The following is a 25,200-nucleotide window of genomic DNA, read 5'->3' on the forward strand; positions in this document are numbered from 1 at the left end:
TGACAGTGGTTTGAGCATTTTGCTGTAGCCCAGGTATAGCATAGCGCGTCTCGGGCTGCTCTCCATCACTCCGTCCGAGTTTTGGCAGAGCTGTTACAAAGATGTTTTTCTTTGCATGTCCCTGTGTGGAAGGACCTTTATGAAGAATTAAGTGCATGGAAAACAGAATATACTGCTCTGAGAGAGAGAATCCTTTTGAAGAGCTTCAGGGCAGAGCGCTGCTCCTCTGTGCGCAGTAGCGACTGAGGTGGTGGCATTATAAGGGAGGCACTTTTTCAAAGGTTTCTTTTTTATTCACTTATTTATTTTTAAGTTTTGAGGCATGCTGGCTTTTAGTAGGGGAGGGAAATGTGTTGTCTGCTTTTTCCACTGCTCTAGACAGGTCTTCCCCTGAGCGTCACTGTCAGTGAAAGGACTGCAGTATACAGCAGTTGTAGTTCTTGCTGCCCATCCTCCCTCCCAAACCTTTGCCATTTCACACTGAAGTCCTACCTGTTCTGAAGCACCCGAGGATCTCTACAGTCATATCATACTTGGTAAGTCTGGTCACAAAAAAGCTGTTTGTATCTTTTTGATTACTTTTCTAAGGGAAGGAGTGTTAATTATAGAAGCTGTGCTAAGGATAAGGAGTTGCAAGGAGAGTTTTCTCACAGCTAAACAAACCCAACTCCTTCACCCAATCTAGTTATTCTCCCTCTTTCTCTTCTTTTTTTTCTAGTTTCTTCTCTGAATTAAGTTTCACTCATTACTTGGATCCCTTTTGTTGTCCCTTATGGCTCTCAAGGAGGTCAGTTCTTGCAGTGGGTAATGCTATTTTCCTTTTTAGATGTTTTTTCTTAAATGCATTACAGGGTTCTGTGACTTGTAATTTCCGATGAGTGCCATCCGACCATTTAATTCTTTGCAATTGCTATAGTAGATGCCAAACACATTTGCAGTAATTGGATGGCACTTAAGGGATTAGTCAAGACTGCCAAGACTCACAGTCATCCAAACCACAGCTGGGGTTTTGTGCTGTTTCCATGGAAGCCTTGCTGTGTCTGCTTCTAAATTTATTTGCAATCTGCATTTTGAATAAAATCCCCTGTGCAAAAGCCTTGTCAACGTTGGCGGCCTCGCTGTGTGGCCCTGACTTTAGTGCGCTATGGCAGTGGCACAGTTATGCCATCTCCCTGAACGGGAGAAGATTTGCAGGTTGACTCGTTCAGAGTCATTAAACATCTGACCTCAGCCAGGCTAACGTGTTAGAGGGCTGTTTGGGGCCCGGGTGTCATGGGCAGAGCAGCTGCTGCAGACGTCCTAGAGACGTCTGACCTGTAAGGGTCATTTGTGATCTTTATGCATCACACAAAGGTGGCAGTGCCTGCAGACCCACAGCTTCTGGGGGGAGGGAGGGTCTCTCTGCTCTTGAGTAGGAAATACAGACTACCATGGATCAGGTCCTAAACTCTTTTCCATTTCGGTCTGTTCTCCTAACGCTGTTCATTAGGCTGGAGGGGTTGGTTATTCTAACTTGGTCTTGCTCTGCTGGGGAGAGGTGACTCTCCATGCTGCTGGTAGCCCAGGAGAGCAAGAACTGATGCTTCTTCTCTACTGGTGCTGATCACCCATCCCCATCCACTGTCTTAGCTCTGAGTCCTGGCTTGGCTCTGGATCATTACAGGTTTGGACATCACCTTCTTGTAGGTGAGCTTGGGCAGATAGATTTTGGCTATTTTATATATTTATATTTTATATATCTGACCAAGGAGTAGGAGGTGTGAAGGTGGGTGGTGACTGACAAGAGCTGATGTATCTGAGATAGCTTTTTAATGGTGTCCTTGAAGGGGAGGACAGGATGCATTTTGCGATGCTATTTTAATCAGGGGTGATACCAGCTGCTTATGTCTTTCTCATATGCCCGGAAGATTCACAAGCCTCGGGTCACAATTCCCTCAGTGTGTTCAGAAGTTGACAGGTTCACGTATTGAGCTGTGGGAGCGCGGTGGCCTGGTGGTTAGCAGGAGAAAGTAAAGTGGGTCTGCTACTCAGGAAAGCTTATCTGGAAAAGGGCATAAGTAGTTCTTCATTATTAAGTGCAGGGTGCTGACGCAAGAGCATCAGATAGGAGCCACGAAGTGCTTTGCTGGGCTTGAGAGCCTGTTGGGGCAGCTTTATTTGGGGGCTAATTGGATTGCAGCTCAAAAGAGAAATTTCCTGTCTCTTATAATAAGAGGGTGCATGAGCTGGAATGGAGCTGGGCTGCTGCGAGCAGGTTGCTCCCACTCTGCCAGCTTGACTAAACTGGCTCCAGTACGCCTGTGCAGCACAGCTGGGACACATCAACACGCAACCGGCTTCCAGCACCACCAGCCTCCAGAGCCCAGGCAAGGTCAGGTGCCAGGCTGAGGGGGCTGCTCATGAAACCTTCTCCTCTGAGGGTCAAGTCCGAGTATGTTTTCCCCGTTGGTAATTCCAGGGAGGAAAGGGCAGAGGCCTCAGCCTTGACATTCTCGCTGTTTACGTGCTGAAGGTGAAGGAAGGGGATGAAGGTGTCTCCTCAGCACTTGCAGCAAGGTATGCTCTGATGGAGCTGTCAAACCAGGACCAATTTCATATCTTTCTAGGTCAGGATTGATAAAGAATTAAAAAACTGCTGTGTCAGGTGTATTCAAGAGCAGGGTGTCACCTTTAAGTTGGTGGTTAATGTGAACACACATTTTGTTAAAACCATTCAGCTTTCAGGCCTTGGATTTAACATTCTCCTCTTATTCCCCAATGACACTTTTATTGGCTGACTTTAGAAGGTGAAAACGTTGCAGTACAGCACTGCATAATGCTGCTGTTCCAGCTATCGCTGCACTTAATCTAGCAATGTTTTATGTGCATTTTGATTTAATTTCTTTTATCTGATTTCAGTGCCACCTCGCTCTCAGAACAGGGCATGATGGATTAGTTTCATTTTCTCTCCTCTCTTCGGACCTCTTCTTCAAGCACTTTCACTTCTTGTTTAGGGGAGAGACGCGGATAAACACTCTGGCTAGTGATAACGAGACCTCCTGCACACTGTGTAGGAGATTCAGGACTTGGGGAAGCAACCTGGAATGCAGTCGAAGGCTGAAAACGGCTCTCCTGGAAATGATGAGCTCAATCAAGGACAGAACATATTCTGGAACATAGCATGCTTCCATTTCTCACTCCTACAGAGAGGTTTGGATGCTTCTGTGAATAATGACAGAAAGACTCTTTCCACAGGTTCCCTTTCTAAGCAAAAAAAAATCTGAATGTTTTTCTCCTGAAAGAAAGATTTCCTTTTCCAATGTGGCTGGGTGTGCAGCAGTGCTACTTAGGAGGACAAAAGGCTGATTTTTGTTGATTTTTCATTGGCAAGTGGCAACCTACTTCTTATTTACACTGCAAAGTCACAACAAGGATTAAAAGAGAAGCCAAATGGAGCATTTCTCACTGCAGGCTGCACACATTTCTTTGTTCTTGCATCCAAACCCATCCTCTTCAGAAAGCAGCTTGTGCTTGATGTTACTGATTTCCGTGTGTTTCCGTGTACAGGCGCTGTGGTTTGAAAGCAACTTCCTCTTTCAACCTGTTCAGCTCTTCCCCTTGGTTGTTTTTTAGGTGTTGACCTACAAGTATGATACTATGAGAAAAAAACGCTAATGGAGAGAGCCGACCTCTGCCTTTTTCACTGTTCATTTTCTTGCCAAAATAATTTATCTCCGATTTACATCCTCTGCTCCATGTCTCCTTTTTATTTCAGTAGCTGGTCTGGCGCCAATTCTAAAGGATGATGCATCTGCATCACTCAGGCATTTGCTGCAGGAGCATTTCCAGTGCTTCAGAAATGTCTCAGCATCTCATGAGTCAGCTGCAAAGCGTGTGGGAGCTGATGTTTTCTGTTGCAGTTGATAGCTCAGTAAAGGGCGGAGTGGGGATCACTGAGAGAATTAATGCCTGGGGGTGATCGTTTGGAACTGGAAGCAAACAAGACAAGTGCCTAAAACGGGAACCCCCAGCAGTCGCTAGTGAGTCACGCCTGTACTGGCCAGGGCTGTCTGCCATGGCCTGGAAACCGCCCTCTCCTTTGGGTGTGATTTAAAGATATTATTGGGCTGATCTTGAAACGTTTCTGTGCTATAGTACCATAGAGAGACAGATGTGACCTTGCTGTGTTTGGGATTCCACTGTGTTTGGGATTCAGCTGTGTCAGGGCAGGGGTCTAAAGTTTCATTTCCACAGTCCCTTTACGTGGCATTTTCGGGCTCGTGACTGGGCTGAGTTCAGCTGTGGGACAGCTTGACACCAAAGAGCTACTGGCAGGTGGAGGGAAATGTAGATGAGGAGCAATCTGGGCAGACAGGGACATGCATCCCGTGACTACGTGTGAATAATGAGAAAGCAATTACTGTGAGCAGTATGAGGAGTTATGTATAGGTGTAACATGTCAGGGATAAAAAAAGAGAGAGAGGAAGGGAGAGTTTCGGTACTGGAGGAAAAAATCCTCCCTGGGAGAATTCACAGACTGAGCAAATAGCCCTCATGGGAAAAGGAGCAGAACTGTTTTTTTCCATGGGAAATTAAAAATGTTGGACTCAAGGAAGGAGATATCTTGCAGAAGAGGTCCAGCCTCTGTCCCTGAGAAGGACTAAGAGAAACTACTGTTTTTTTTTGTCTTTAACTGATGATGATTAGGTTTTGTTAGGTTATTTACTTCCCCCTGGGAATGAAACTGCCTATGTTTGAACAACCAACAGATACTTTGAGAAACACACCAGTAATCTTGATTTCCAGGCAAGAAAAGAAAATAAGGTTGTGAAAACTAGAAGGTGATAAGAACAATATCTGTAAGAGCATGCCTACCACACTGTTGTCAGCACAAATTTAGCCTGTGCTGAGCAGTATTCAGAAAATTATGAGGTACATTTGATACAAATTGAAGCTTTTTATTCGAAAACAACTATTGCAACTGTGCTTCTACTTGGTGGCTCTAAAAAACCAAGAAAAGTATTAGTTTTACGTCCTCTTTTTTTTTTCTTTTTTTTTACCCAGTGATCAAACCTGGTTGACATCTTCAGGTCACACCTATAGCAGGAGCACTTCTCACTCTAAGGAACATTTTTTCTAACCTGTGTAAATTGTTTCTCATATTAATTGACCTGGAAAATAATTACAAAACTCCTAGCAGACCTATGTCTGTGCCACTAAGTAAAACCAGGCCAGGAGCCAACACAGTGCTTAACTGTCAGTGAGTTTAGTTTGATTTTAGCCGGTGCAGTCACCCAGCGAGATAGGGAAGATGGTGATGGAGCGCGGTGGTCTCTAGACACCACCAGGGGCTGACTTGTTTCCACTGACACGTTGCTTGTCCATGAACTTGGGTGTTCTTAGTGCGGCAGGAGCAATGGTGGAGGTGGTGCTGGGATGTGGGATATACTCGCTGTTCAGTCCTGTCCCTGGAGCAGTTCCAGCAGGGCCAGGGCAAGCAGATGGTGTTCTTGTAGGACCAGACCCATGGTCAGAAACGATGCTCGGCTGTCACCCAGAGGCTTGTGCTTGCAAAGTGTCTCCTCTAGAAGCAGACTGGGCAGAAGATCAGGTGGTGGCTCCTTTAGGAGCCCATCTCCATACAGCTCTAGTTCCTGGGGCTGGGTCAGTCTCCCTGTGCCCAGCCCCAGCTTGGCTCTGGGGTCCGGGCAGTGGCAAAGGAAGATGCTGAAGCCTGCCTTTCTTCCATACTCATTTTTGGCCTCATGGACTACTGTGGTCTCCTTTCTCCCTGCAGAAGTGTGTTTGCTTGGAGGGTTTTGTCTCCTTTGGTTATTATATGTCTTAAGACTTTTTATTTGTGCTTCGGGCTTTCACACAGAGGATCTTTAAGACTGGAACTAGCGGCAGTCTGGTCTGTCAGCATCTGGTAAGGAGGAATGGATACAATGGCCAAATAGCCTTTGAGGAAAAGGGAAACCTTTTCTAGCATGCTTGAGTGAGAAAGAGGGCTCCAGGAGGGGCTTGGGGAGCAGCCAACATGTTTTGTGAGATAAAGTGGGGTTGCTCTTGTGGGGTGTGCAGATAGGGAAAGGAGGGGACGTGGGGAGTGGGAGAGGTGAGCAAGACCAGCCCTTCGCTTGTGCTGAGGCTGAAGGGCGGCTGCAAAGTTTGGGAGCAGAACTGGGGCTTACCCTGAGCCAGAGGAGTGACTGGGGGGGTGCATAGGACTGGGGGGTCACTGCCTCGGCAGCCTGCCCGTCACCCCAGGAGCCCCTCGTGAAAGAGCCACACGCTGACGCCATCTCCCACCCTGGGGCTGGAGCTGGAGCTGGGGAGCGCAGCAGCCGCCGGGTTAAAAGGAGGCCACGGGCACATTTCTGTTCTAGTTTTGCAGTTGCCAGAGAAAGGTTTCCTTCGCCGTGCAGAAGGAAACTCTAGGGATGGCTGTGGGATGAGGGACAAAGTGAGGTATTTTGAGGATAGTGTTTTGTTCGTTATTACACTGTTTGTGATTCTCTTGTGATTTGAAGCAACCTTGTCACATATTCATTAAAAATCTGATCCATCTGTTTAAACTTGATATGGAATTTCAGGAGGATGAAGGATAACATTTTCATAAAACCCGAAGTCTTGAGAACGATTCTCCCTGGGAAGAGAGTAGCGTAGGGCAGAGGTGTGTGCCGGAGCAGATCATCTTGCTGTGCTGCCTGCTGCCTCCATAGTGCCACCCACTCTTCATCTGTACTCGAGCGGGTGTCACAGTTGCATACTGTGTAATCTCAAGGGCCTTCCTGGTCCTGACAAAGCCCTGTGAGCTAATTGGGTGCTCAGGTGTGAGCTAATTAGGTGCTCAGGTGTGAGTGCAGTAAACGCTGCGCTTTATGCATGATACACCTCCTCATCTCTCTGACAGACTCTAATAGATTCAGCCTATGAGCAGTCCCATCCCAGAAGAACCCCCTGGCAGACATCTCCTGTGAGCGCACAGGTACGGGATCCCCCTGGAATGGGCACACTCCAGTTCGGATCCCAGCTCGCTGCTGGATCTCCTCTTGGTGAGATCTTTTAGCCGGGCTGCTGGAAGGTCCTGGCTTACTTCGTTTTCCACCTCAGAGCTCATTCTGTTCCCTCCTTAGCCAGGAGACAGCTTCCACCCTTTGTGGTTTAAGTAATGATCATTTCATGTCCTTGCATGTGCAAACACCTCTGTGAGACTGGGAGCCATCCGTTGCACTACCGCCTGGTAAACAACTCTTCCCCCAGTGAGGGCTCAACTGTTCCTCTCCCTTTGGTATTTCATCAGCCGCTGTGTCCTGTATCGGTACGTGCCTAGCTCAGCACTCGCTGCGCATTTTAGGGAGATGTGATGGTGATTGATCCCTTAACCACATGCAGAATTTATATTATAATTTCTTAAGTTGTTGTTTTTTTCTGGTGGGAAGTTGCAGTAACCAGGCAGGTATTTTGGATGACTGGTAAGGACCCGAGCTCTCATTGCTCGTGCAAACGCTGAAGGAATTAAAAATTCAACCAGGTGCTTTGCCATCATGTAAAGGCTGAAGAAATGCATTTAATACTTAATGGTGAGAGACTACAGCACCCGAGGTGACAGAGCTGTAACATGGCTTCATGCTGTACTGTGTTTCCTGAAAACCATTTTGTGGCTGTAGGGGAGAGAAGAGAGCTTGGGAGCAAAACCGAGGAGGGGTCTTCCCCAGAGGATGAATTAGCTGGAAAGCAGCTAAGGAAGGATGTCGTGTTAGTGCAGCTGCCGGTTTCTGTCCCGAGAGCTGCTGCCGGCGAGCAGCTGATGGGAGGAGGAGGAGATCAGCCTCTCGCTCTGAAGGGGTTGGTGCGTCGGGTTTCCATGCGGAGCACGTGTGGATAATGCAAGCTTCCAACGCTGCTGCCTGCTCCAGCCACCGGGACAGAGCGAGCCGGGAGCATGGGGCAGGTGGCTTGGAAGGGTTTATTCCTGTCGCTTTTTGATTATAAAACAGAGAAATACGTCATTGCGAAGAACAAGAAGGTGGGGATTCTCTATCGAGTGGTGCAGCTCTCCATTCTGGCTTACCTGGTGGGGTAAGGATCACCCTGCATTTCACATACTGCCGCGGTCGCGTTTGCTTGCTGTCTTGTGATGAAGGTTAATGAGGATACTCTGCACACAGTGCTATGCCCTATGATTTTAATGCAGGTAGTTATGTTTGTTTATACAGCTGGGTTTTGCCATGTCTAATAGATTATATGTGATCTTTCATCTGCTAGGGATTCGGCTCTACCTCCCAGATTAACGTAGGGTTAAAAATAGATCAAACGGCACTATGGCTTTGTACTGCATTATTTAAGCTTTTATGTCTGTATTCAGTGGGAAGGGTGCCAAACCTTAACACCTGACTCATTAGGAACAATAGCATTTGTGGCCACGGTTGCTGAGCCTTAGGACAAACCTGTCTTGTCTGCACGGCTGCATGACATGCTCGAGTCTAAATGGGAGGGAAGCAAGCGCAAAGTGGTGGATTTCTTTGCTGGAGTGGGCTGCAGCAGCCGGGATTGTGGAGGCTGAGGCAGCCTGAAAGTCAGCTGCCTTGCGTTTATTTCAGAGCAGGGGGAGCTGGCATGGAGATAGCCAGAGCACCTCTCGGAAAAGGCCCAGTTCTGCAAGAAGCTGGTCAGGCTGACATGTAACGAACACAGCAATACTCAGACCTGGAATTATCCAGCCTATGTGATGCCTGTGCCATCGTTTCCTGAGTTTCTGAGGCTTTGCAGAATGCGATTCATAAATCTTTACCCTCACTGTCTGTGCTTCTGAGTCCCTTCACCTTTCTCACACCTCCTGTTTTCACTGATTAAATATAGCAGAGTCGTTTTTACACGCTGGGTTTATTTATAGAAGGGTATACAGTTCAGAGCCTGCTTTAGTTAGCAGGGCAGAGATGAAGTCTCAGCAGTCTGGCATGTATTAGCTGCTAAAGGAGGAGTCCTGTAGATAACATTGCAGAGGACACATCCTCCGTCCAAGAGGGATATAGCATGACCAGTGACTGTGAGTGTTCAGAGACTCTCTGGGCCGTACAGGCTATTTTTTTCCCTAGGCATCTGTTGCCTTCTGCAGCCCTTTGGTGCTGTCACTGATGGCGCCTGCAGTGACTCCTTTGTGGCTGGGGACTACCAGCACAGCGCAGAGGTGGTCAGCATTAGTCTGATGTCTGACTGCTTGATTCCGTACCCATACCTGTTCAGAGCCTGGCTCGGGCGTTGTGAGCATCAAACCCCTCTGCATCGTTTCTTGCACGTAGCTACCATTTCCTCCCCGATTCACTGCAGAAAAGGTAAGGGTCTGATTTTGAGCCCTCCTGGGAGAGGAAAACAGTGCTCTTGGGGAAAATGGGGAAAGTAGGAAACTTCACAGGGGTGGGGAATGTTATTATTCAGGTTTGTCACAAGTAGCAGGGGAAGGGCAGCATGCGTCAGGGCTGCTCAGCCCGAGATGGCAGCTTTCCCTGCTGCGTGCAGCAGTGCACTCCAGGTCAGTGCACCGCAAAGGGCAGCTGTGCCAGCAAATGCAGCCTGCATCCCTCCCCCAAAACCTGCCCTGCCACCTTTAGCTTCTCAAGGGTCTGGATGATTTGGCATGTGAATTTGGCAATATTGTGAGAAGCTGGAGGCATTTCATTTACCCCAGAGAGGTTTTCACACAGTGACATGGAGCTCTTGCTGCTTCCAGTGGGGAGAAGTAAGCAAAGCCTTTCCCTGAGCTGCTCTTCCAGGGCTGCCAGCGAGAAGCCTGAAGCTCAGCACAGAGGCCGGGGGCAGTCAGGTTGTTACCATTGCACTGGCTTACAATAAATCCTCTATCCAGCTGAGAATATTCCCTACATATTTCTGTTAGTGATATTCATTTCGCCTGCATCTCCCCAGCCATGGTGCGTGGCTGGGCTGGTAGCCTAATGGCAGGCTGCTAATATGGGAGGGAGTCATGTATTTGTGAAATCTACTGCACACTTCACTGCAACTTGCAAAAGCTTCTATTATTTTTCATCTTGAGGAACATAGAGCCCTGCCCTCCCCTCTTTCCATCGAGGTTGCCGAGCATAGCACAGGACAGGGAGGTGGAAGGTTTGGGTTTTTTACCCCATGACCAGTTATTACACCTTTCCCGGCATGTGGGGTCTTGGTCCTGACTCTCCAGTGCTGCAGATAGTTGCAGCTTGTGTCAAAGAGCTTATTCTAAATCTGTAGTAGCAGTTGCAGAGGGTTTGGTGTCATTGGCATATTTTGACATGCCCTTGAACGGTGTTTGGCCTCGGTGTAAATCTTCTCTGGCTAACTTGTTCCTGGACCCCACTTGCTAACGCCACTGCGTGCTGTGTCTTTGCAGGTGGGTGTTTGTTGTCAAGAAAGGCTATCAGGACACAGACACATCCCTCCAGAGCTCTGTCATCACCAAGCTGAAAGGCGTAGCCTTCACCAACACCTCGGAGCTGGGGGAAAGGCTGTGGGATGTTGCAGACTATGTCATCCCTCCACAGGTTGGCATCACCCCACTGCTACTGTCTCTGCTGTTCAGGTAGAAAGACATCCTCCAGCGTGGCTGCTGGTGGAAAGGCTGAAGTGAGGTATCCAGGTCCTTCCTGTGAATAAGCAAGAGGTGGGCTACAAGAAAGCAATGCTGTGCCTTCTCTTAGGTGTTTCCAACAAATACCAAAGCAGCCTTGTCTCTCTCGCAAAGGTCCATGCCACTCGGCAAGCAGAACCTCGCAGCAGAAGTCCTGTGGATTTCAGTGGGACTGCTCAGCTCAGCAAAGTGTCTGCTTGCCTCCACTTCTGGGCTCGAGCAGGCATGCACGGGGCAGCCCGCGTGGGTGGGTGGAGATGGAAAGGAAACGTGGTGCAATTTGAGTGACGAGGGTTGCTTGAAATGTGTCTGGCTAAACCTGCCTTGCTGCTTCCTTGACTTGGATAAAGTGAGATGCAAAGCTGATGCTGAAGGGGAAAAGATGGCAGCAGATGCGGCCCAGCACCAAGTTGGAAGTTGCCCAGTTGTGCTTGCCAGGGGCTGTTTGTGCTTGCCCTGCTGGTGTCTACCATGTGTGCATGGAAAGGCGTAAGGGGAAAATCAGGGTCTTGTGCTGACAGTGGGCAGAAAGCGGTAAATTTACGTGTCTGTATGTAAGAGTAAGACTTCACCTTCAACCAGTGGCACTCTGGGGTTGGTTTGAATGCAGAGCAGGGATTCGCCTGGTGATTCTTTCACTTGTTGCTGTTGGGGCTTGTTCTCTGACAAGTTTGCAGAAACATCTTGTTCCCTGTTGTGGTTCAGAGCAGCCCTGTGGGGTCGGGGGTCCAGAGTTTGCTCCTGATGCGGTATTTCATCACCAGGTGCTCGCTCACACAAGCAACCAGCGTTACAGGTGACAGGGCTCAACACGCTGCGGGTTCCTGTCATGGGTGAGGATTTCTTGTCCGAGATGCTTGGGGCTGCCCTGCCTCTCGCCAGGACCTTGGGCTGGCTCTAACAGCTACGTGTGCCTCCTCGGCACGAGGAGGGTTGGGGTCCCCAGTGCCGGGGCCTCCAGGAGACAGACCGTGTTTCTGTAGCTGCAGCCTGGTGCTTACCCTCCTCCCTTTCCCACGTGTGCACAGTACGGAGCAGGAATGGTAGAAGCACATGGTTTATTTCGGCATTCATTTCACTTCTGCCTGGGGAACCAGCCTCCATCTGCAGTGCCGTGGTAAGCTGCTTTCTCTCCCCTCTTGCTGACTGTACAACTGTCTTCAGGTTGTTTTTTCTGTGGTTTCCTTTGGTGGGTGGTTGTTAAGGGGAAACCATCCAGGGGAAAAGTTAACTATTTTAATTTTTTGCTGAATGTGGGGAAGGGACCAAATAGAAGCTGTAAGTGTGCAAAGAAAGGAAGGCTTCAGCACAGGAGTCAGCCACACATACGGGGGCTTTGCCTAAATACAGAGGAAATACTTCCAGAAATAATGATTTTAGGGTTGAAAATGGAGTCAACTCTCTCCTTACATGTCTCAGACAGTCATCCCAATGGCTCAACAAAGGGATCTGTATTCTATTACAGCCATGCTAGAAATGCTCTGTGTTGTTTTATCGCATGTCTGTGGTGTTGCACTAAATCTGCTCCTGCGCTGTGCCCTGCTGTCTTACTCCGTGATCTCGGGCTTGTAACAGCCTAACCCTGGCTGAGAACAGGCACCCACGGCTCTGCACTGGGACGGGCCCTTTGATCCCTCATCAGTCACTGTGTCCTCATGGAAAAGGAGGAGAAGTGCTTGCCGAGCAGCCAGTGAGGCAAAGCTCAGCAGTCCTGCTCACCAAACTAATGCAGTCTCTGAAGAAGAATTGCTTAAGCCACAGAGACCCACCAGCCTCATCCAAACAAACAATCAGCCAAAGGGCACTGTTGTGTCTCAGCCTGAAAAGCATCAGGAGAGAGAGGTGTTACTGTTCTGCAGAGAACTGCTTCCTCCTCGGAACAGGTACTTTAAGAGTAAAAACGTTTTTCTAACTCTTCCTGCTTGCTTTGTTTATTCTAGGGTGAAAATGTCTTCTTTGTCATGACGAATCTGATTGTGACCCCAAACCAGAGGCAAGCCACGTGTCCTGAGGTAGGAAGAACTGAGCCCCTTGGCCCCCAGACCCCTACAAAACTTGGGGTAAGAACTGACAGAGGACATCTGGGGAACAACGAACACAGGAAGGGTGGAAGGCGAACGGTTTTTCTCTGTAGTGTAATATCTCAGTTGGGAAAATCGGACTGGTTACTGCAGACCTGGAAGGTTCAGCTGTCTGAATTTCCAGAGGCACTGATCATGTAGAGTCTCGCTGACTCTAGTTGGAGGTGTTGGACATCTGCCCAGCAGGAGATGAGACCAGAACAGTGATTGCTCAGGGTCAGAAAAGGCCATGGGAAACAATTTTGAGGTGACTCAGTCTAGTTATGAGTAGAGGGGAATTTCTAAGAGCCCCATCCTGGGAAGGGCTTTCATTACCTTCAGGACATGGGAGGGTGCTTACTGCCTTCCAGAATGTGCCTTATGGGCCGAAGGCATGAGGTCTTTCCATATCATATTGAAATGTCCTCTGTGGAGACGTGATTCTGAATGGGCTGGAGCCTGGGGGAGGAGGACACTGGCTGTCCAGGGAGTGTTGTCTCCATGTAGCAGTGATTAATTTTCCATACCACAAGTAGAGGGCTAGCCCAGGCCGAGAGCACGGTTTGCTTGCTCAGGACACGGCTGTCCTCTAGTGGCTGCATGAACCCAGCGTGCAGCCAAGGGAAGGGTAATTTCGAGCTCATAGCTTAAATCAAAGAGAGAGTTCTCTCTTAAGGTGAAGTACTGTGGCCTCTGCTTGGTTTTGGTGAGTGCTAGGTGTTGTCTGAGGTTTTCCACAGCCTGTCCCTCTCCAGGCTGAGCAGAGCCCAAAAGCAGGGTGTCGTAGCTGCACTGTGGTGTTGCTGGTGGTGTGATACTGTTGAGCTATTTGCACATGACCTGCAGTTACCAATTCAGTTGCACCTTTTCAGTGTTCACCATCCTATAGAAGACTCACCCCACATCAGCACTGCTTTGTTACCCCTCTGAGTCTCATGACCTGTCACAGGTCTCACTTCTGTCCTCTTCCACTTTGCAGAGTGTCAGCATTCCCGATGCCCTGTGTTACAAGGATGGGGACTGTCCGGCAGGGGAAGCGGTGGTGGCTGGCAATGGTAAGGGAAGGGTCCCTTCTCCTGCTCTGTGTCTGGTAGAGGCAGGTTCCTTCAGAGGCATCAGTCTGCTTACAAGCCCAGAGATCTCGGGTTACAGACAGTGGCAAGGACTCTCTTTTCTTTACCATCTTTTATTAAGATTGCTGCCTTGCTCGCAGCTCTGGTGGCTGTGCCGGAGCACCCCGGGTTGCTCAGAGAAGCAATAAGAGAGTGGTTGTTCCAGCTGAGAGGCCCTTTCACAGCAGGGAGGAGGGCTTAGGGGTGGCAGTGAAAAGCATCTGATTTTCATGTGCCCTGTAGGCAAGGAGAGGAGGTGGCTGCTCTGTGTGACTATTTCTGTGATGTCTGTGCTGCAGGGGTTAAGACTGGCCGTTGTTTGAAAGACAGGGACAGCATCAGAGGGACTTGTGAGATACTGGCTTGGTGCCCGGTGGAGAAAAGATCCAAGCCCAAGTACGTGGCCATCCTGTGCTGTTTCCAAGCTTGAGTTGCTTGGCTTGTGTGTCACTCGGGGCGGTTTTTGGGTTTCCTCTGCTTGCACCCTCGCTTGAATGCTGGCTGTTCCAGTGCAGGAGGGAGCTCTGCATGGCCCCTGGCAGGGCTGGCCCTCTGCTCACCCCTGCTTGCCTCACTGGCTGTCCCAGGGCTGTTTCCAGCTCTCAGGGCTTTCCCTCAGCCTGCACGCTCCTCACCAGCTCCTTGCTGGCAGAGTGGGGAAAGTGGCATGGCTGGCCTAGTGCCATGGGATGAAACCTAGCTGTTTCTAAAAGGACAATTCCAGTTTAAACGTGTGGGCAGGGTATGAACATAGACCAGATAACAAACCCTTCTCTTCCAGGAAACCACTTCTCGCCAGTGCAGAAAACTTCACTGTTTACATCAAGAACTCAATCCGCTTCCCCAAGTTTAAGTTCTCCAAGTAAGTGCAGGTCCTCGGAGATCCCCCTGTCCTCTCCATCACAGAGCCAATAACCTCAGTTTGCTCCACTGTCCTTCTCCTGCCTGAGGGTTGGGCTGGGGAGGTGGATATTCCCTCTTCTAAGGTACAAGGAGATGACTTTGGCTTCAGACTGTGTGGGACCAAGGAGATAATGAGGGCTTAGAGCTTCTCAGAGAGTAACTAGGATAAAGCTGTCCACCAAATAAGGTCTGCAATGGCTCCTGCAGCATGGGAGCTTCTAAGGCAGATGGATCTGTCCGCCAGCTAGTGCATAATCAGGTTCCTGAGCTGGCTTTGATCCCAGACATTACTCCCCTTCCATAAAAAAGAAGGTGCCTGGACAAGGCTGGGAAAATGCAAATTTAAAATTATTTGTTTGCATTTGCTGTTACAATATGAACAAAATGAAGAAGTCCAGAAAGGAGTGTGCTTTTGCTATTCTCCCCGGCTCAGCTAGATATTTCTGGCATCTTTATTTTTTTTCCTTGAGAAAACCAGGTGGTCCTGGAGCGCTCTGGCAACCTGCTCCATGTAAGTCCCTTCTTGAGCCCAGATTCAGCTGGCTTAGTCCCTGTCTGGCCTGGAGGTCATTTTTGTGTGGGCAGACTGCTTTTCCTGGGCCAGCGGTGGAGAGGCTTGCAGGGTGACAAGGCTGGTGGCAAGGTGCCATTTCTGTTTTGTATGAGGGGTGTTGGAGAAGTCTCTTGTCTCTGCAGTCCTGGTGGCAGAGGCTGTGCAGGCACAAGGTGGATTTCCTTCTTCCCTACATGTAGGATGAATGTGCTGGCAACCGACAATGAGTCCTACCTGAAGAGCTGTCGCTACAGCATGGAGCATCCCTACTGCCCCATCTTCCTCCTGGGGAACATCGTCCGGTGGGCTGGGAGCGACTTCCAGGAAATGGCTTTGGAGGTAGGAGTGCCCCTTGGGCTCATGTGGCTTCCCAGATGGCCGTACCACTCGCTGAGTGGCCGTGAGGAGAGCCACTGGTGACTGCCCAGGGATCTGCCTCCTTTCAGTGCAGTGGAGAGATGCTGGTGCTTAAAGTCACACTGGTCCCATTTATCCCGTCCCCAGGGAACGGGAGGCAGGATGACGTAGGTCCTCTGGAAGAGATGGTTGGGTCAGTTATCTCTTATTCAGGACTGCCCAAACCACTGCTCTGCCAGAAGGGTTTCTTTGTTTAATTTCAACATTACTACACCATTGTTTTAAACCAGAACTCTGGAAGGCCAGTGGGATTCCTCTACTCAGAGAATGCCCTGGGAGGCTTTCCCTGTGGGGGACACGTTTCTGCATGGAAGTCTGGGGCTGCAGCCCCAAACAGGCTGCGAGCCGGTGTGCATAGCCCGGGGGGGGGAGATGGAGCCAGTCTGAGGCACCTTGGGAAGCACGGGGTGAGAAGAGTGCAGGCTTTGTGCTGGTTTCTGTACTTGTGAACCTCATCCCTGTATAAAAGAGCATTTTCTCCTCTGAAGCACGTTACAGCCACTTAAATTAATTAAATCAGTGTCCTGGGATGAGAAGCCTCCTCCTGGATGGCAGCACAGGGAAAGCTAGGGGATGTGTAGAGTAATGAGCCCAATACCATAAGCATGACCTTAGCTCATCCAGAAGTGTGTGTGCTCACGTCTGTGAGCAGAAATGCAGCTGTTATTGTCCCTGGGGAAAACTTTCCCAACGATCTGACAAATTTGAAGACACATTAATTGAACTAAGCTTAAAAAACTCACACTGTCTCTCTCTTTCATTAAGGGTGGTGTGATAGGAATTCAGATTGAATGGAACTGTGATCTTGATAAAGCCCCTTCTGAATGTAACCCTCACTATTCTTTTAGCCGGCTGGATAACAAGTATGCAGAAAAGTCCGTCTCTTCTGGGTACAACTTCAGGTAAGTAAAGAGCAGAATACGATGCAGTACCGCAGTCGGGCTGAGCTGGTTTGACTCAGGGCGTTGGAGGTTGGCGGTGAAGTAGCACCAGGCGCTGCCCCAGCCAAGCATGCTGCTTCAGTGGAGGGAGGGTGCCACGCTCACGGCAAGCTAAAGCTGTTTGTGATGGGGAATGGATCTGTTTGAAGAGAGAGGTGAATTCAGATGGGTTCTAGTGGGGGGAAACAGATGATGGAGTTAAAATCATCATTGTTTTATTCCAGGTTTGCCAAATATTACCGGGATGCTGAGGGGGTCGACTACCGGACACTCATTAAAGCGTATGGAATCCGCTTTGATGTGATGGTGAATGGCAAGGTGAGGTCCCAGGGCAGAGTGTCAGAGCCTGGAGAGAACAGAGGTGGGGGACATTTCTCAGTGGGAAGGCAGCTCTGGGACGAGAACAGCCTCTCTGGCTTGTCGTAGGAAAGGGCTCTTGCTATTCATGCACGTGGAGCTAAGCCTACGTAAGAAAGGAGATGGAGTGTGGGTGAGTCTGTATCTCTTCTACCAAAAAACGGGCTCATGTAGAGTCCAACAGAAGTAAATATGCCCCAGAGACTTGTTTTCCATGCACATGCACTGCAGAAAAATAGAAGCTTAATCCAGGGATGACACAAGCTCAGAAGTGCGGCCATGGACAGTTGGATCTGAGACACACGCAGAACTTTAGCCTCCAAGAGCGTTCACTGCAAATCTTCTGGGGTTGTGCCTGCTCGTTGCTGACAAAACACACCCACAGGCACTAGCAGCTTCCCCTGGGTAAAACCACACCCCCGAGTTTGTTTATTGGGTTGTTCTTTCACCGAGTTCTTCATGACCTTTTTTTCTTTTAGGCAGGGAAATTTAACATCATTCCCACCATTATCAATATCGGTTCGGGGCTTGCTCTCATGGGAGCGGTAAGTGAATGCATTTTCTAAAAGGGCCGTGTTGGGGCCCAGGTCCCTCATTTAGTGGTTGTGGGGATAAAATGGGACGGTTGGTTTGTGTCTTCTGCAGCAGAGTTTTTGCTATTCTGACTGCTCGTCAGGTATGTGCCTGACTCCTGTCTTAAAGGCATTTGTTAATGTCCCTTGTAGGAAAATACAGCTTCTACAAGTTATTCTTCTTTAATTAATGGTCATTGCTAACTGGATCAGAACACTTCCTCTTCTACTCTAAAGATCAAACACAAGTTCTTTCTGTTTGCAGGGAGCTTTCTTTTGTGACCTGGTGCTGCTGTATCTGATTAAAAAGAGTAACTTCTATCGAGGCAAAAAGTACGAGGAAGTTAAGTAAGTGGGCTCAGCTTTTGTCTTTAAATGTAATGGCTTTATTGGTATGAGTAATAGAAATAGGAGATACGGGAACACAGTAAACAAAGGCCAATTCCAGGAAATTATATTCTTCCAAATGAGTTTAGCCAAGTTACTCCCTCCTTCCGTAATTCATTGCTGCAGTTGGCTGGGAGCAAAGGAACCTGCTGTGTCACTGCTGGGCTATAAATGGCCTCATGCTGTCGGTCGTAATGACCACGGATGGAACTGGGGCAGCTCCAGAGCCTCATGACACTGGTTAGTGGGGCTTTAGCTGTACGGAGGATGACAGCCTACGTGGCGAGATGTGACAGGTCTGCTGGGAACCTCTTGTCCACATTGTCTCCTCAAAGAGAAATTGCCTCGTCTGTCACCTTTGCTTGTTTCCTCAGGTCCAGTTCCAGGAAATCGTTATCTAGCCCTACGCTGAATGGGAATCAGAGCCCTGACCAGCTCGGTGGGCTTTAGGCACAGCGATGGGTCTGCCAGCTGGACTCGGGGGCCAGGAAAACCACACAGGTGTGAAGTCACACCAGGACTGGGAGGTGGAGAGACCCCAGATCAGAGCTACTGTCTGTTATCGGGATTCCCAGAGGAAAAAAAGGTCCTTTAAAGACTGCCCTTCTCTCCCTGAGATGTTCTCTGGTATCCTGAGCTTGTGACAGTGTGTCAGCACTATGGATTTATAAAAGGATTTTATAAATGAAAAAAGAAGGCACCAAATGAATGTTTTTATATCTACTGCTAGATATATCTGTACCTACATCCATAGCCAGCATTATCCTGTGGCTGCGCTTCGCTTCCGTGTGCGGAAGAGCCGTGCTGTGAAACACCACTGGCACTGTGGGGAGGGCTGAGGCTGAGATTCAACCTGTCTCCTGCTCCACTGGCTCGTGGCCACCGCTTCCAGCTCTCACTCGTGTTACTTGCAAGATTAGCTGTAAAGCAGCAGGACTGCTCTTGTCGGGAGGTGCAATGAAGTGCACCATTTCAGCAGCTGTCAGAGCTCGGGGAAAGGGGATCGTTATCCTACAACGCCCGTCACAGTGGGGGCAGTTACTCTTATTGCTGTGTGTAACTGTTAGGGCTAGGAACGGTGCTCCTCCGGGAAAACCCTTCACAGCCACTGCAACACGGTGCTCTGCTCATCTCTCGGGAACAGCAGGAGACGGTCCTGCTGCAGCTGCGGACAGAGAATCAGTTCAGCCCTGGTGGGTCCCCACTACCTCACCCGCTGCCCACCGTCTCCATGCGTAGTTGGCCCAGAGAACCCACACCGCAGAGCACAGCGCAGGTAACAGCGGGCAGAGGAGTGTTTTGATGCAAGGCAGGGACAGGTGTGTTTGTGGTCGAGAGTTCAGGGAAAAGGGGGTCAGCACGCTGGAGAGCAATGTGCCACTGGGGGTATCTGCACAGGGATGGTCTTGGGTTCTCCCTCCTTTGTCCAGTGCCTGGTTCGTTTGCCCGGGATTGTCCTTTCCGCATCACTTGCCAATTGCTTGTGGTGGGGAGATCTGGACAGGGTAGTCCCCTGAACTGTACTGCAGAGACTGAAAAGGGGAGCTCCATGAGGTAAAACAGATTTTACCAAGTTCTTCCAAGTATACCAACAGGAGGAAAATTTAGACGACAGAGGTCCACTATTTCAACACTGTTAATTTCCAAGAACTACGAGTGCTTCTTTGTTTCTCAATAGAGAAGTAAGTCTCATTGCTGCCCATTTTGTGAATTTGTGTTCACGTGGGGATGTAACTAATCTCAGAAGAGAAAAGTGCTTACAGAATAGCATTGTTTACTTTTAAGGTTTGCATTTGCTTGAGCTGACAGGAATCAGTATTTCAGTATTTTTGAAATATTAGTCCTTTCATTTAAGGCTTCCACACCATGGCTTGGTACAAACTGACCGGAGTGTTCTGTAAAAGCCGCCAGGTTGCCATCGATGACAAAGTCAGGATGATGACAGGAGTCATCATGACAAAGATTGTTTCTGTGCACTCCTGGAATACCAAGATTTAAAGGACTCCTGCTGCAGTGTCCTTAGGTACTGCTGCTAGGACAGCTGCAGAGGGAGGTGTTGCAGAGAGCTGCTGTGATCAAGCCTTACACACAAATGGAAACAGCAAACTGCACTCGCCTCTGCTTTCACTGCTCTGAGGCAGTTACTCTGAGGTACAGGGTGATTCTAAATTAAAGCTCACCTTTGTTAGCAGTGGCAAACTCCGAATCCAGCCACCCAAAGCAAACCCCACTCAGTCTAGTCCAGTCCCTCTGCATCTGGTCAGAGGCAAGTATTGAGTCAAACATTTAGGTATGAAATAGGGCTAAACAGTGGACTTAATTTAGGACAAGCTGTGTACTTCATGTGGCTATCATCGCATCCAGAGCCTCCTCTCTCCATGCCAGAAGTCTCTCCTCTAGGCAAATGTGAGTTAGCGCGTGTAGAGCTGCCACGCCAGTAAAGTAGCCCAGGCTTCTGACTGTCACAGCTTAATTCTATTGGAATAATTTCTTGATGGTGAAACACACAGTGAACCCCACAGTTGGTATCAGGCCAAGGCACAACTCATGGAGACCGAGCAGCTCATTGTAACACATAAAGCTGACCAGGCCCTACTGCAACCAACGTTTCCACTTGACAAAACATCCTTCTCTTGTTAGATGATCAAAGCGATTTCCTGAACTTAAGTCTTCAGGGGCTTCAGGCCCCCTAAATCCATAGAGTATTCCCTTCTTTATACCCTCTGTTGAACACAACTCCTACAACCATTGCTGTTAATAAAACATAATCAGATTCCTTCTCAGGAGCTTGTTTCTTTGAGTTTGATTCCCCCCCCCCCTTCTTTTTTAATGTACAGCAATAAAATTTGTCACTTTAGGGCATCGCTCTCCAAGCCTCTCTGTAAAGTGTGTTCTTTAGGTCGCACATACTGTCTTTGTGATACGTACTTATGCCAAACAGTTCAGTGAAGTGTTCAGAAAGTATTTGAACAGTATAGGTGTATAAAACATACCTGTTAATGGGAAACAAGTGCCAGCTGTTTTCTGACGGTGTGAACGTGTCAAAGCATACACTACTGAGGGCATTCAAACCTTGATCATCTTTTTCCCTCAAAAGGAAACATCACTGAGGCAACATTTTTTGTAGTATCAAAGCCACCTTTTGTATAACACTGCATTTCACCAGAAGTGGATTGTTCTGTAAAATGTTTTAAAATATGGAACATGATGTTGTAAAATCTTTGTATAACAGGAAAAGGGAATATTTTAGTGTGTTCTGGCGAAGCAATGACTAATTCAAAGAACAGTTAACCAGATGGAGCAGTGTGTGTTTGTAGAAGAAAATACATGACAAAACTCAGGTGCTGTACAAGAGTATGATCACTATGTTCAAATGAAAGCCTCCAAACACTACATTTGCACAAGCAGGTGGATAGCCCAGATACTGCCTGTATGGTGGGTGATCAGATTTTCCTTTCTGTTCCTGCCAGGGACATACAGACCCACGACAACGCACTGTGCAATTACAGAAAATGCCAACGGGCTTACAAGCGTGTTCAGTGCAGACTGAGCTGGCAGGTAATAAGATGCTGCACTTACTCGGTTTGTGTGTTTCACTGGACACAACGGTACTAAAAAGGAGCAAAGTGTGTGACATGTGAGACCACGACTTAATGACTTTTGTGTATGCCAATGAAGAGTGTCCATGACAATGTCATTTATTGATAGCGTGTATATATGGCAATTGTGGAAATGACGTTTACATTATCAACTGAATTACATTTCTGTACCAAACCTTTACATACACTTAATTACATGCTACCACGCAGTCTTTCCTTGTGTCAGTGGATTATTATTTAAGAGTGCTGCTTTCATCAGTATTTGTGCGTAGGGACAGGCAGCAAATCTAGAAGGGACTGTAATTGGTGTGGCTTATCCAAAATGCAAAGGATACAAGGGACTACATTAACCAAAACCCAGTTGTGCCTGCAATTAGAGACAGAAGTTATTCCTTAACAACCAAACAATTATTCATCAGAAGCGTCCATGTGGTGTTTCACATTCAGTTTAATTAGAACAGTACTACTGATTCATTTGTACTCGGACATAATTTACTGACAGTATTAACAATACAAGCGATGAACAACAGTTTAGAAGGTAAGCTGGCCTAGTTGTGTAGATGACTTTTGGCAACAGTCCTCCTGCTTCATTAAAAACCACTGCAGCTAATGTGGGTCCTAGTTGTTTTAGTAGACATGAACCATGCCGTACAGGAAAGTCCAGAACAGGACATATGTGAAGAGCCCTCCTATAAGCCCCCCCGTGAAAAGCGGCCTTCGGGATTTAAAGTACTTATTCCATCGCCGTCCGGCTTTTAACACCAGGAGCACGGAGAGGAGGACGGAAGCCAGGAAGTAGAAGATGAAGCCGTGCAGGCCGGTCAGGCCGAGGATCCCCGCCGTGGCGCCCGACAGGGCCGAGACCGACGTCCTGCAATAGTCCAGGATGGCGGCGTTCCCCCGCACCGCCGCTTCGCTGATGAACTGCGGCCCCTCGCGCTTGGCCACCACCGCGGCCATAGCTCCCAGCCGGGCTCGGGGACTTCCTCGCTCCCAACGAGACTGGGGTAAAGGAGACACACGCTGTACGGGCCGAGGGGCGGACTGGCCCGACGCGGCCCCGCTCCGTGCCGAGGCGGTGCCTCCCGCGGGGAGCCGGGCCCCCCGCACCAACCCGGCGGACCCGCTCGGTTCCGGGGCGGCCGCTGCCGCGAAGCCGCCCTCAGGTGCGCCGTTCCGCAGCGCAGCGGGAGCTCAACAGCCCTCAGAGGCCCCTCCCGGCACCGCGGAACCGCCCGGGGCCCTCCCGCCTTTCCTCGGCCCGTACCTCTCATCCACGGCGCCGCGCTGCTCCGCGGGACCCTCGGCCGGGCCCGACCGTCACGCCTCACGCCCTGCCAAGGGACACCCCACACCGCCCGTCACCACGGGCCGCCCGCCGGAGTCGAGGCCGCCGCGCCTCCCCGCCGGGCCCAACCTACCGCCACAGCGGAGCCTCTCGCCTCCCCGCCGGAAGCTCCTGTCAGGCATCTTGGCGCAGGGGCCGTCGGGAAAGCGGCCTAGCTTCCGGCGCCCGCTCCTCCGCCACGGGCGGGGCGGTACCCGATTGGCTGGCGGCGGCGGAGGGGCGGGGCCGGGCGAGGCGCTTTTGTTCGGGCGGCGGCGGCGGCGGGACCATGGCGTACGTGCCGGGGCAGCCGGTCACCGCCGTGGTGGTGAGACGGGGACGGGATGGGGCCAGGGGGGCGGGGGTGGTGCGGGCTGTCAGCGGGCAGCGGCGCCGTTCTGTCCTGGAGGCTGTCAGTGCCCGCAGCGCGCTCGGTCTCGCATAGCCGGGGGAAGCGGGAGGAAGCTCCGCCGGTCTGAGGGAACAGGCCCTGCCGAGGGGCGCGGGCAGGTTGAGCACCTGCTCAGTAGGGCTTTTGGAGTGTATTAATTGTTTTATTTAACGGACAGCGGTACGCGAGGGGCTCCGTTGCTCGTGCCGCTCCGTACCACACTGGATTTAATGGTGGTTCGAGCAGGGTGAGCGTTAACCCCCCACTGGGAGCGCAGCGGCCGTGGCCAGACAGGGCTGTTCGAGGAGAATCGCAGAACAGTTTGGGATCAAGAGACCTTTAGAGGTCACCTAACCCTGACACCTTCCTCTAGACCAGGCTGAAGAACCTTTTGAGCGGTTGTTGTCTCAGTTAAGACTGTGGGTTTTTATCTTAGCTCAAAAATTGCATAGTTAGGCATTTATACAGTACTTAGATGTGCAAAGGCTGTCAGATGATCATCAGACAACAAAGAACCTACCTCTGGATTACAGGAGTGTGCTGATAACCAGCCTATTATTAGGATGGTTCTTTATTGCCCCTGACAGGGCTAGGCAGGGACACAAGGCACAGGGATAGAGAGCACGATGAGTCACTCGGAGCGAGTGCTAGTTATCAGGACATGACTCATGTTTAAAGAGACCTGCTCTGTTTTCAGTGGTTTCCCCTTGTGCCTCCAGGCAGCGGTGAAGTGCTGAGTAGTTAAGGCACTCGGCTGTACCAGGGATGAGGTTGCGGGTGGTTTCCTGCCCTGCTGTCTCGTGGCAGGGCTGAGAACAGTTCAGAGCAGATTGTGACACCACGGCTGCACGGGACTGACAGACAGCCCATGCCATGCCATAGTTCTGTGCTACCACAGGCTTTAGAGCTCTGCCTACAATGTCTGCAGGCATGATAGATGGTTCTCACTCTAACCAAGCTGGGATGGAGCTCCAGTAGAGTTACCTGAGGTTTACAGTATCTCTGTGAGAGACAATCTAACCAGGCCCTGAGTATCTGCATGAGACACACTGGAGATTTCTTCCAGTCATTGCAATACTCCGCTATTTTATCTTCTTCTCTTTTCAGCAAAGAATTGAAATACATAAGCTTCGTCAAGGTGACAATTTGATTCTGGGATTCAGCATTGGAGGTGGCATTGATCAGGATCCTACTCAGAATCCTTTCTCTGAAGATAAGACCGACAAGGTCGGATGCTCTTTGCTTTCTATAGCAAGTCTCTCTGCAAAAAGGCTGAGCATATCCAGCTCACCCAGCAACCTCTACTCACTTGCAGCTGCATTCTGTCCTCTCCCATAGCTGACTACTAAATCTACTCCGTTGCCACATTATCACTTGCAGACTAAGCTTGTCCTAAGTTAGCTCTCCCCCTTTTCTAATTTCCAACATGGCACAAACCTGTTTTTAACTAGAATCTTGTAATATACTACAGATTATTTTTGCACTGTCAGTAGAATGGCCCTTGAGTATTTAATGCGCCCATATTTAGTAAATGAACACTTAATTTTTTCCCCACAGGGTATCTATGTAACAAGGGTGACAGAAGGAGGCCCGGCAGAAGTTGCAGGACTTCAGATTGGAGATAAGATCATGCAGGTAAACACCAAGATTAGACAAGTACTAATGAGATGCACACTACAGAGAAGCTTCTGCTGGGGAAAATACTGTCTTCTGGGTACCTTCCAGGACAGTTTGTGGGGCTTACATGTAAACCGAGCCGAGTTCTGATAGAACAGTTACAAGACACCTGCGAGTCCACACATCTGCCTCACTTTGTTTTTTCCCTAGGTGAACGGCTGGGATATGACAATGGTGACCCATGACCAAGCTAGGAAGAGGCTGACAAAAAGGAACGAAGAAGTGGTACGGCTGCTGGTGACCAGGCAGTCTCTGCAGAAGGCTGTGCAACAATCTATGATGTCCTAATCAATAAGCAAGT

General features: G+C 49.5%; 3 protein-coding genes across 5 annotated transcripts; 2 read left to right on the forward strand and 1 right to left on the reverse strand.

Moving 5' to 3' along the window:
- The first annotated feature begins 7,866 nt into the window (after positions 1-7,866).
- Positions 7,867-21,722, forward strand: P2RX5 (purinergic receptor P2X 5). Of its 2 annotated transcripts, XR_014269838.1 has the most exons (13): positions 7,867-8,064; positions 10,367-10,517; positions 12,544-12,615; positions 13,643-13,718; positions 14,075-14,171; positions 14,557-14,637; positions 15,432-15,570; positions 16,414-16,550; positions 16,814-16,907; positions 17,426-17,491; positions 17,784-17,866; positions 18,280-19,181; positions 21,376-21,722. XR_014269838.1 is itself a non-coding variant. In XM_082492984.1 (12 exons), the coding sequence occupies exons 1-12, from the start codon at positions 7,928-7,930 to the stop codon at positions 18,353-18,355; spliced, it is 1,209 nt and encodes a 402-aa protein (XP_082349110.1). In that variant the 5' UTR covers positions 7,867-7,927; the 3' UTR covers positions 18,356-21,131. The 2 variants fall into 2 exon arrangements, 1 of the variants encoding a protein (XP_082349110.1); XM_082492984.1 differs by lacking the exon at positions 21,376-21,722 and having other exon boundaries at positions 18,280-21,131.
- A 189-nt stretch (positions 21,723-21,911) lies between these two features.
- Positions 21,912-22,995, reverse strand: EMC6 (ER membrane protein complex subunit 6). The gene is made up of 3 exons (XM_082492985.1): positions 22,926-22,995; positions 22,772-22,838; positions 21,912-22,506 (listed from the first exon to the last, which is right to left on the reverse strand). Exon 3 carries the CDS (start codon positions 22,462-22,464, stop codon positions 22,132-22,134), a length of 333 nt encoding a protein of 110 aa, XP_082349111.1. The 5' UTR covers positions 22,465-22,506; positions 22,772-22,838; positions 22,926-22,995; the 3' UTR covers positions 21,912-22,131.
- Positions 22,996-23,082: 87 nt separating this feature from the next.
- On the forward strand, positions 23,083-25,200 carry TAX1BP3 (Tax1 binding protein 3). Of its 2 annotated transcripts, none has more exons than XM_082492990.1 (4): positions 23,083-23,159; positions 24,330-24,449; positions 24,780-24,857; positions 25,050-25,200. In XM_082492990.1, exons 1-4 carry the CDS (start codon positions 23,121-23,123, stop codon positions 25,185-25,187), a joined length of 375 nt encoding a protein of 124 aa, XP_082349116.1. In that variant the 5' UTR covers positions 23,083-23,120; the 3' UTR covers positions 25,188-25,200. The 2 variants fall into 2 exon arrangements, with proteins under 2 accessions (XP_082349116.1, XP_082349117.1); XM_082492991.1 differs by having other exon boundaries at positions 23,116-23,156.

The sequence above is a fragment of the Vanellus vanellus genome (genome assembly GCF_965231255.1).
Source record: "Vanellus vanellus genome assembly, chromosome: 19".
Taxonomy (NCBI): domain Eukaryota; kingdom Metazoa; phylum Chordata; class Aves; order Charadriiformes; family Charadriidae; genus Vanellus; species Vanellus vanellus.

Coding starts and splice junctions, on each gene's coding strand:
- TAX1BP3 (XM_082492990.1), top strand. CDS start 23,121: ATGGCGTACGTGCCGGGGCAGCCGGTCACCGCCGTGGTG. Junction 23,160..24,329: donor AGCCGGTCACCGCCGTGGTG/GTGAGACGGGGA, acceptor TTCTCTTTTCAG/CAAAGAATTGAAATACATAA. Junction 24,858..25,049: donor TTGGAGATAAGATCATGCAG/GTAAACACCAAG, acceptor TTTTTTCCCTAG/GTGAACGGCTGGGATATGAC.
- EMC6 (XM_082492985.1), bottom strand. CDS start 22,464: ATGGCCGCGGTGGTGGCCAAGCGCGAGGGGCCGCAGTTCATCAGCGAA.
- P2RX5 (XM_082492984.1), top strand. CDS start 7,928: ATGGGGCAGGTGGCTTGGAAGGGTTTATTCCTGTCGCTTTTTGATTAT. Junction 13,719..14,074: donor AGCGGTGGTGGCTGGCAATG/GTAAGGGAAGGG, acceptor TCTGTGCTGCAG/GGGTTAAGACTGGCCGTTGT. Junction 17,867..18,279: donor AAAAAGTACGAGGAAGTTAA/GTAAGTGGGCTC, acceptor TTGTTTCCTCAG/GTCCAGTTCCAGGAAATCGT.